Source organism: Tiliqua scincoides, unplaced genomic scaffold, assembly GCF_035046505.1.
Source record: "Tiliqua scincoides isolate rTilSci1 unplaced genomic scaffold, rTilSci1.hap2 HAP2_SCAFFOLD_93, whole genome shotgun sequence".
Taxonomy (NCBI): Eukaryota; Metazoa; Chordata; class Lepidosauria; order Squamata; family Scincidae; genus Tiliqua; species Tiliqua scincoides.
The window spans coordinates 19,967-30,000 of record NW_027101673.1 but is presented as its reverse complement, the minus strand read 5'-3'; the positions used below and the strand labels follow the sequence as shown (position 1 = coordinate 30,000).

The 10,034-nt window shown below is 54.2% G+C and overlaps 1 protein-coding gene across 1 annotated transcript in view; it reads left to right on the top strand.

Annotated features, from left to right (window-relative positions):
- Nucleotides 1-8,711, top strand: part of MUC1 (mucin 1, cell surface associated) — a 16,530-nt gene extending 7,819 nt beyond the window's left edge. Inside the window, exons 3-8 of the mRNA XM_066611121.1 lie at nt 1-779; nt 1,970-2,043; nt 3,129-3,274; nt 3,704-3,840; nt 4,730-4,876; nt 8,649-8,711. The exon at nt 1-779 is cut by the window's left edge and continues 675 nt beyond it. Of these exons, the coding sequence (XP_066467218.1) occupies nt 1-779; nt 1,970-2,043; nt 3,129-3,274; nt 3,704-3,840; nt 4,730-4,876; nt 8,649-8,711 (1,346 nt within the window). The remainder of the gene's footprint in view (nt 780-1,969; nt 2,044-3,128; nt 3,275-3,703; nt 3,841-4,729; nt 4,877-8,648) is intronic.
- Nucleotides 8,712-10,034: the final 1,323 nt, after the last annotated feature.

The following is a 10,034-nucleotide window of genomic DNA, read 5'->3' as shown; positions in this document are numbered from 1 at the left end:
GGACCACCACAGAGCCCGTCTCCCACACCACAGAGTCCACGTCGGAGGGGACCACCACAGAGCCCGTCTCCCACACCACAGAGTCCACGTCGGAGGGGACCACCACAGAGCCCGTCTCCCACACCACAGAGTCCACGTCGGAGGGGACCACCACAGAGCCCGTCTCCCACACCACAGAGTCCACGTCGGAGGGGACCACCACAGAGCCCGTCTCCCACACCACAGAGTCCACGTCGGAGGGGACCACCACAGAGCCCGTCTCCCACACCACAGAGTCCACGTCGGAGGGGACCACCACAGAGCCCGTCTCCCACACCACAGTGTCCACGTCAGAGGGAACCACCACAGAGCCCGTCTCCCACACCACAGAGTCCACGTCCGAGGGAACCACCACAGAGCCCGTCTCCCACACCACAGAGTCCACGTCCGAGGGAACCACCACAGAGCCCGTCTCCCACACCACAGTGTCCACGTCAGAGGGAACCACCACAGAGCCCAGCTCCCACACCACAGAGGCCACGTCGGAGGGGACCACCACCCAGCCCAACTCCGGTGTGTCAGAGGCCACGACGAAGGGGACCGCCGCCCAGCCCAACTCCGGTGCGACAGAGGCCACGCCAGAGAGTACCACAGTCCCAACCACGAAGCCCCCCACCACCACGCCACGGCCTGTGATAATCTATTTGAGCTACCGCATTACCAATTACCAATTTGAAGAGGCCTACTATAATCTAAACTCTGAGGCCTCCAGGAAGCTGAATGCTACAATCTGGCAAGTGGTGAGTGCCCCAGTCTCGTCGTGTCCCAAGGGCCGGAAGAGGAAAGGGGGGAGGGAAGCGCTGGGGAATGGGTTCTCAGCATTTCGAGGTGCCCCACAGAAGGAGGGCTGGGATATGACTCCCACGTCACATCCTGCTCACGTCCACTCCCCCGTAACGGTCCTAGCTCCATTCGTCTGGCCTTTCGCAGGCCCTCAGCACCAGACCCTATTTTTGCAGGCCCAAGTTTAGCTCTAGAGCGTTTCAATCCCCTTCTGCGCCGTCCAGTTAACACCAATGCACTTTGCACCCCCCCCCCGCAGAGTCCAGTTGCTCTGACGCCAGAGGGGTCCCCGTCACGAACTGCGCACGGACCGCAATATAAAAGGAGACGCTTATATAATCTCACTTTGCACGACTGAGCACGCAAAGCCCATCACGTGTCTTAGGTCGGTTGCGAGGTCAACAAGATTTCTCCCCATTTTGCAGATGGGGAAGACCGAGGCCCAAGACGGCGCGGTTTGCCCGTGAGCCCGCCTCGGTTGCACGATTCGTAGCAATCGTTTTAATCTACCTCTGTAGTGCAGGAAAAGGGGTGGGTCGTGCTGCAATTTATGTCACCCCCCCCCGCATCAGACCGCCCTGTGTTGTTCCTCGGTTCCCCTGATCGCCAGCACCAAAATAAGTTCTGCAAAAGGATGCAGGTTAAAAGCCATCGTTTTGAAGGCGCAAATGTTCACTCGGGAGTGTCGCTCAAGCCACAGAAGGGGCTTGCCACGTTTCGGAGGGGTTGCAGAACGTGGACTCCGCCACGACAGTTGTGACGTTGTGTGGACGGAGTCACTAGTTGCGAGCGGGGCCTGTGAACCCGAATCCGCTAACAGCAAGGGCAGGTCACAGCCTCTCTTCCTTCCCCTCCCTGATCCTGGAGAGCCAGGAAGGTGTAGTGGTTTGGGAGACCCGGAAGATCCAGGTTCAAATCCACGCTTGGCCACAAAGCTTTGTGAGCGACCTTGGGCCTGTCACTCTCTCTCTCCGCCTCGCCTACCTCACAGGGTTGTTGTGAAGGACAGAAGGAGGGGAGGAACCACGTACGCCACCGTGAGCTCCTTGGTGGAAGGGTGGGATAGAAATATGAAAAATAAACAATATTCTGGGCTCCAGAGAATTGGCTCTGATCCTAATTCAACCCACCCTTTTTTTCTCCACAGTATCAAGCCATTTATACTTGTACTGGATGTCCCGATCGGGAATACTTCGAGAGCTACACACTGATGGCATTCAGGTACAGAACAGAGCATCACTACAAATACCTCTCAGAGGTTTGCGGGGCGGTAACAGACCCAGAGATTTACAGCCTGTGCAAAAAGGAGGTCACTCCATGACCCACTGCCCGGTTCCACGTCATTTCAACAGCCCCTCTGTGAGCGACATGTCCAAACACCCACCCCATGCCCTTCAATCCCCTGCAGCGACGCTCAATTCTCTCTAAAGCATCTCACCTCCCCAAATATACCCGCTACAACCCCGAGACATGGTTGTGGGTCTGATGCCAGGTTTGGAGAAGGTGCAACCCGCTACAGTTGCGCTACGATGAGGGGGAGAGGACCGGTGAAATAAGGCTGGAAATGTGCCATTTTTCAAATTTGCCGCCCTCCAGACCCCACAGGGTCACCCCCTGAATGTGAACTGCTCACTTCCACAATGTGAGGGCTTCAGACTGCAGCCCTCGGCCCGCCTCCCTATAAGGAGATCCCATTAAACCCCCTGGGCCTGACAGAAGTCCTTGGATCTTACTGGCAGTCTGGATCTAAGGAGATCTACAGAGGCAGTCCTTGGATCTACTGTTTAGCCTTGCTGGCATCCGGGGAAGATTTTCATAGGCACCTCCTCGGTTATTTCAGAAATAACAGGAGACGCCAATGCATGTTTCTGGGTCAATCATAAGAACACAAGAACAGCCCCACTGGGTCAGGCCCTAGGCCCATCTAGTCCAGCTTCCTGTATCTCACAGCGGCCCACCAAATGCCCAGGGAGCACACAAAACAGCAAGAGACCTGAATCCCGGTGCCCTCCCTTGCATTAGGCATTCTGACAAAGCCCATTTCTAAAATCAGGAGGTTGCGCATACGCATCGTGGCTTGTACCCTGTAATGGATTTTTCCTCCAGAAACATGTCCAATCCCCTTTTAAAGGCGTCCAGGCTAGACGCCATCACCACATCCTGTGGCAAGGAGTTCCACAGACCGACCACACGCTGAGTAAAGAAATATTTTCTTTTGTCTGTTCTCACCAACCTATCTACTGCTGCATGCCCTTCTGTGCTCCTCGGGCCTTTTAATGCCACCCTGGTCTCCTTCTAACCTCTAGGCCGGGCTCGGTGGTGTCATATACTCAACTCAATTACCGGAACAGCGATAACACCACAAGCAAAGACTTCGCGAAATCAGTAACTACACGAATGGAGACAGCAGACGCAGCTAATCTCTACGGTCTGAACCTGGCCAGTGTCAATGGTATGTGAGCGAGGGGGAGGGGGGAGCTGCTGTTTCTATGGGTAGGGGGTTACCAAACCGGACACCTGCCATGTGGAATTCTGTTCTGGAAGCAAATCCGTAATTAACATTGACGTCGCGGAAAATTCACATGTTGTTCTCAGGGCGCTGCCCTGAGAACAGCCTAACAAGGTGCAGAAGTTGCGTTAGCTCCATATCGCAGATGGGGAAGACTGAGGCCACCTAGTGAGTTTGTGGTAGAGGCTGGATTTGAACTGGTAGGGGCCCAACTGGAAGCTTAGACTCTGTACTGGGGGGGGGGGAAGGTATCCTCTCATCAGTTTATGTTGCAGTCTGAGCTCTGCACCTCTGCCCCTACCTGAGCTCCAAGCCTAACAGTCATGTTCACCCAGGTCCCGAGCCAGCTGAGATCTCCTCTTCTCCTTACAGGAAGTTTCAGCCCCCCAATAATTTCCAATGCCCCATCTAGCCCGTCTCAGTCTCAGTCCGTCCCAGGGTGGGGCATCGCTCTCCTGGTCCTCGTCTGCATCCTCGTCCTGTTCGCCCTCATCGCCATCCTGATCCTGGTGAGTACCTTGCCCCATTTCTACTTGATCAGGGCCGGCTGAACTCGAACCCAGCACTCCCGCCACCAGTCACGGTAGCCTCTCAAGAGGCTGAGGGTTAGAATGGCTGATTGGTTGACGTTTGGAGATGCAGGAGGCGGAGCTAGAAGCAAGGGGTGGGGCCTGTCAGGAAAGGGGCGGGGCTGATCAGAGTTGGGCAGGGTCAGCTTGAGGGGGGGGGCGTTAAGACCCTCTGGCAAGTTCGGGGAATGAAGGAGATCCGACCAGAAACCATCATTTAGCATCCTCTGTCCAAGGGCGAGATGGCAAGATGCCTCTGGGGGACCCACAGTGGGTAATTGAAGCTAACCCCTCTCACTGTAAGGGGTACACTGTGGCTGAGGTTGGAGTCTGCACTTATACGTAATGGCCAATAACTGCTAGACACCCTGCCCTTCCTGAAAGCGCCTTACCTCCTTTTAACATCACCGAAGCCACGGGCTGCATCTTGTGGCAGTGAGTTCCGTAAGTTTAACAAGGCTCTGTGTGAGGGAGCCCTCCTCACGGCCTGCCCCGCCTCTCCTGCCCGTCCATTTCATCCAGGCCAAGCGTATTTCTCTCGCTAGGTCCTCTCCGCAGTGCGTGATTCAAAGCCATTTCCATACGAAACAGGATTGGAATGTTGTGGGTGGAGCCTAATGAATACCGGGCGGGGCCTAGAGCGAAAAATCCCCCACCCACTTTGGATTGGCCACTCCCCCCAAGGTGTTACCGCTTCCCACTGAATTTCATGGGGCTTACGCCTGAGTAAACGTTCCTAGGACTGTGCTGTCGCACCCAGATTTGGCCCCCGTTGCCCAATCTATGTTCCACCTCAAGCCTTCCTCACTCTCCCTCCTCTTCCTCCTAGATGATCCGTTGGTGCCGCCGAAACCACCGTGGGAACCTAGATATCATGAGCTCCCGAGATTCCTACCACCCCATGAACGAGTACCCCCCATACCAGACGCACGGACGATACGTCGCCCCCAACGCCAAGCCGAATCCGTACAGCGAGGTGAGTGAACCCCCCCTCTCCAAATCCCCCAGGCTGCCCTTGACCAGAATGGCCAAATCATGGCCGAATAAGGGCGGGTGATGGTGTTGGAATGAGGAGAGGTCCATCTGGTTCATTGGTCCTTCAAAGAAGTCGTTCCGTCAGAGCTCATGTAGACGTCCGATACGTTGCTCCCCAGAAAACAGCCAGAAGGGAGCCAAAGGGACAAGCCGGCCCAACCATGAAGCCAACTGAGGCCTTCGCCTCAGGCTGCAGAAGGGTGGGGGTGTCCATTGCCCCACCTCCCCAGCTTCTCTTCCCCTTCCCCACTCCCTGGATGAGAGAAGGAAGAGGGAGACCCGGTGGAGGAGGAAGCATGGACAAGAGGAGAGTGGTGGCCTAGAGAGCCCGAGGTAGACTGCTCCTGGAGCTGGGGGTTCCATTCTGTGGCCTTTAACTGGTCCTATAACCAGATTTATAACCACAAAACAGATTTTTCTGGGGCCAGCATCCCTGCTTAGGTCTGTTTTCTGATGTGTTCCCTGATTTTTCTCAGGGGGGGGGCACTGCAGCCAAAAGGTGTCAACAAGTCACACCCTCCTGCCTCTCTCACCCATCACGAGTCAGCGGCTTTGGAGGGCCAACAGTTGTTGCCCTTGACTCCTGGCCACCATCCCGTCTCCTGGCCGTCCCGGAGTTAATCTCTAACCGGGCAGCGTGTGCGAAACCAACGGCTGTTTTGGCACCAGCTGCTGCGTCCTGTTCGGGCCGGGGAGGGTCAGCTTGATGCGTCACCCTGTCCGTCTGCCCCGCCCAACCGGTGCCCTCCGCCTCCTGGCGCCGGACCCCATTTAACCCTCCCCTACAGGTCTGTTGCAGAAGTGGGCACCCGTCCAAGCAACCCCTCCTTGGATACTCCCCCATCTCAGTGCTCCTGTCACGCCCTGCTGGATCCATTGCCCAGGCAACCTGCATCCGCTGACCTCCCCTCCAGCCCTACTGTGTGTGTTTGTGGGGGGGGGGGGAGGATTGTTCCACACCAGGTCCTTCCAAGGGCAAGAGCCAACTGCTTCACCCCCATTGCTCTAGCCCTGCGGGGCAACCACATCTGTGCCTATCCGGGCACACACCCAGGCCGTGTCAAGCAAACAGCCCCTAATTTAGAATTCCACATCGGATGCTGCCAGCCTGAGTCAGACTCTTGGCTCAGCTAGAGCAGGGCTGCCAACACTGACTGGCAGCATCCAGGGTTTTAACAGGGGAATTTTACTCCGCTCTGCCTGGAGGTGCTAGCAGGGTTTGGACCGTGCCAGTACTGAGCCATGGGGGAGGAAGGGAGGTCAGGCTTGGCACTGCCAAGAACCCCTCTACGGTTTCACTCTCGCACATGCTGTCGCTCAAGAAGCCGTGCCCCCAGACCTTGTACTGGGCCTGTTTGCCCTTGGTGGAGACAACGCCTCAGCTGGCCTGGCCTGGCCGCTCCCTTCCTCGTGATCAGGCAATGTTTACCCACGACATTGAGTTGCGTTTGATGTGGCAGCTACCTAGCTCTCTCCGGAGCAGCTGGTTTGCCACTGCTCTCGCCATTTAACCCCTGTGGGGAAGCTTGGCAATCACAACACCTGCTTTCCCGGTTGCTGGATATAGTGCACCAAGAATGGCCCGGCTTCCTTGTCTTTTTTGGAGGAGGAGGAGAAAAAAGCAAGGCACTGGTCCTCATTATTTCATGCAAAAACTCAAAGGGGGGAAAAAGCAAGGTGCTAGTCCTCATTATTTCATGCAGAAACCAAAGAGGCGGGGAAAAGCAAGGTGCTAATCCTCATTATTTCATGCAAAAACCAAAGCGGCGAGGAAAAGCAAGGTGCTAGTCCTCATTATTTCACGCAAAAACCAAAGAGGCTGGGAAAAGCAAGGTGCTAGTCCTCATTATTCCATGCAAAAACCAAAGAGGCGGGGGAAAGCAAGGTGCTAGTCCTCATTATTCCACGCAAAAACCAAAGAGGCTGGGAAAAGCAAGGTGCTAGTCCTCATTATTTCACGCAAAAACCAAAGAGGCTGGGAAAAGCAAGGTGCTAGTCCTCATTATTTCATGCAAAAACCAAAGAGGCGGGGGAAAGCAAGGTGCTAGTCCTCATTATTCCACGCAAAAACCAAAGAGGCTGGGAAAAGCAAGGTGCTAGTCCTCATTATTCCATGCAAAAACCAAAGAGGCGGGGGAAAGCAAGGTGCTAGTCCTCATTATTCCACGCAAAAACCAAAGAGGCTGGGGAAAGCAAGGTGCTAGTCCTCATTATTCCATGCAAAAACCAAAGAGGCGGGGGAAAGCAAGGTGCTAGTCCTCATTATTCCACGCAAAAACCAAAGAGGCTGGGGAAAGCAAGGTGCTAGTCCTCATTATTCCATGCAAAAACCAAAGAGGCGGGGAAAGCAAGGTGCTAGTCCTCATTATTTCATGCAAAAACCAAAGAGGCTGGGAAAAGCAAGGTGCTAGTCCTCATTATTTCATGCAAAAACCAAAGAGGCAGGGGAAAGCAAGGTGCTAGTCCTCATTATTCCATGCAAAAACCAAAGAGGCGGGGAAAAGCAAGGTGCTAGTCCTCATTATTCCATGCAAAATAGGGATGCATTCCCAGGTCCTGTGCTCCTCTCCCTCTCCCCTCCCCCTCAGGTGTCTGTGCCGGGCTGCTGGGGCAAAGCCCTACAATAGGTCTTGCCAGGGTGGCCTTACCCACCCTCCAACGGTGTATTGGGTGCCAAGGTTACCATCAATACTGAGAGTTCAGGGTCAGCCCAGCGGGGAAGGGGGCGCGCTCTGAATTTACAGCTGTTTACGGAAGGCTCACGAGAGAGGAACGACTCTTCATCTCAGCAGTGCAGATTTGAACTCGGGTTCATGCTGCAATGTCAGAAAAAGGGCATTGGAAGTTATTTTCAGAGTTAATTCCCCCTCCCCCAGCCATGGAAAAAAGCACCTTGGATAATCTTTAAAGGGAAGCCAAATTGGTTTTTCGGAGAACAGTGGCATTTCTGTTTGAACATCCTCCGGCCTTTGCCACGCTAATCAGGGCACTGTATGTTCTTGACGTGCTGTGATGAACCCGACCCTGGTATCAGTTCTGGGAACAGAGGGTTTCGACATGTTTTCTCAGGGCCCCTTGGCCGGCACGCCCTACCCAAGCATTCGGGAAACATTTTTGCTTCTCGACTTCCCAGTCGCCTGGGTGCCTTTTCCCCCAGTGAGACCAGTGGACCTTCCTGGTTAGTGCCACCTTCTTAACTGGCAGCAGCGATCAGGGGCTTTTGATAGGGGTGTTCCTCAGCCCTCCTCAATAAGGTGTGAAGCTGCTGTGCCTCTGTCCCAAGGAAGTTGGCAACCCACGTGTATAAAATCCAGGTGACACTCTCACTGAACAGTATATTCGTGTCACCTCCTGAGAGACCTGAATAAGGTTGCCAACCTTTTTTTTCCAGGCCCCGACTCTATGCATTTAATGGCGGCTTGTCAGCTGAGGGCTGAGTCAGCTCAATAGGGGTGCCAACATTTTCCCAAGCTGTGCTCCACTGCCTTCAAAGGCAATTCTGAAATCCTGAAGAGAGAACATTTCTTGGCACAGAGATGAGAAAGGCTTCCGCTGGTCTGCTTTGATGTCTACACTGCTCTGCTCCTTGTGGTGCAAGAGCAAGGCTAAGGAAAGGGAAAAAAAAAGTTGGCAACCCTGGGAGGGTCAAAGTAATGACAAAGTGACCTCTTCTTAACAAACCATTTCTCCCCCTGTGTTTTTTTCCTTCGCAGACGAACAACGGCGTCAATCCCTTCTCCTACACAAACCCCACCATGGCCAATGACAACCTGTAGGGGGGCGTGCTTCCTACAGCCGGACTCTAGCGGGAGGGAGGGGAGGTGAAACTTGACCGGGTCAAGTTGAAGTTGATTTGGGAAGTGCAAGAGAAAGTATTGACAAGGGAATTACAGGACTCTCCTAGGAGAGAACAGCACTGCCAACAGATTGGAGATACCTACTTTCCTGCTCGCCTACGGCGAGTTAAAATGCTCGCAGGCGAGCAGGCACGGAAACTAGTGATATTGTCCACAGAACACGTGGCTATCGATGCACCACCGATGACATTCTCTTAGTCTGCTGTGGGCAGGCCAACTAGTCAATGCAGAGCTGGGGCTGCAAGGCTAACCATGTCCCCTTGAGCCCAGAGCGTTGCTAACCAGCGGAACTCACCGTCACATGGATTTCATCGGCCTCCAAAAGTGCGGCTGAGTTGACAAGGAAGGAGCAGAGAGATGGCAACCTCTGAACTAAGCCTTTCTGGTGAAGACCGGGGCTTCCAAAATCTTCTCTCCCCCGTCAACGAGGAACATAACGTTTATTATTATTTTTTTCTATTCGTGATGTGTATTTGTTTTGCAATATATTAAATGTACATAATGCTGCCATTCAGGGGGGGTGTATTATGGGTTTTGGCTCATGCACAGAGCATGCCTTTTGGGACCAGGTGCTCCCTAATCTGCCCAGGACAGGGCATGGCCAACTGAAGCTGTCGCCTCAGATACATCGCTCCTCCGTCTCCTTCCACTCCCTGGATTGGAAAGGAAGATGGGGAGGAGAATCAGAGATCTCCCCCTGTGCCAGGACGGACCCCTGACAAGCTTGCCCCAACAAGCACATGTTCCTGAGGAGCCAAATCTGGACGCATGAAGGAACCACATGAACAAAACAGTTTTTTGTTATTGTTATTGGCCCTCTTATTTTCCAGCCCTTTACATCCGCCCTAAGCTGCCAAATCACCATTATTTTCCTGGCACAAACTTGTATTATGGTATCTCAAAAGCCGAGAAACTCCAGATTGAGGCCAGGCTCAACCCATAATGCATCAGGACTGGAGCAGGCTCCACTCCAATGGGCCACCTGGATTGGGCTCCAAATGGGCTTTCCGCACCCCGGCGTTGCGGGTTCGGCTTGGTACCCCCTGGGGTTCAGCCAACCCCTCTGGGTCAGATCCTGGGGTGCGAGTTCTCAGTGCGGAGAGGGGATGGACGACTGTGGAGGGAACAGAAAGTGACTCTGGGAAACTGCCGTCTTTTATAAAACGGTGCAATAAAAGGTGTTTTATTAGAATCAAAGCACGTCGGTTTCGGTTCTTTGGGGTGGGGAATCGACCTTCGTGC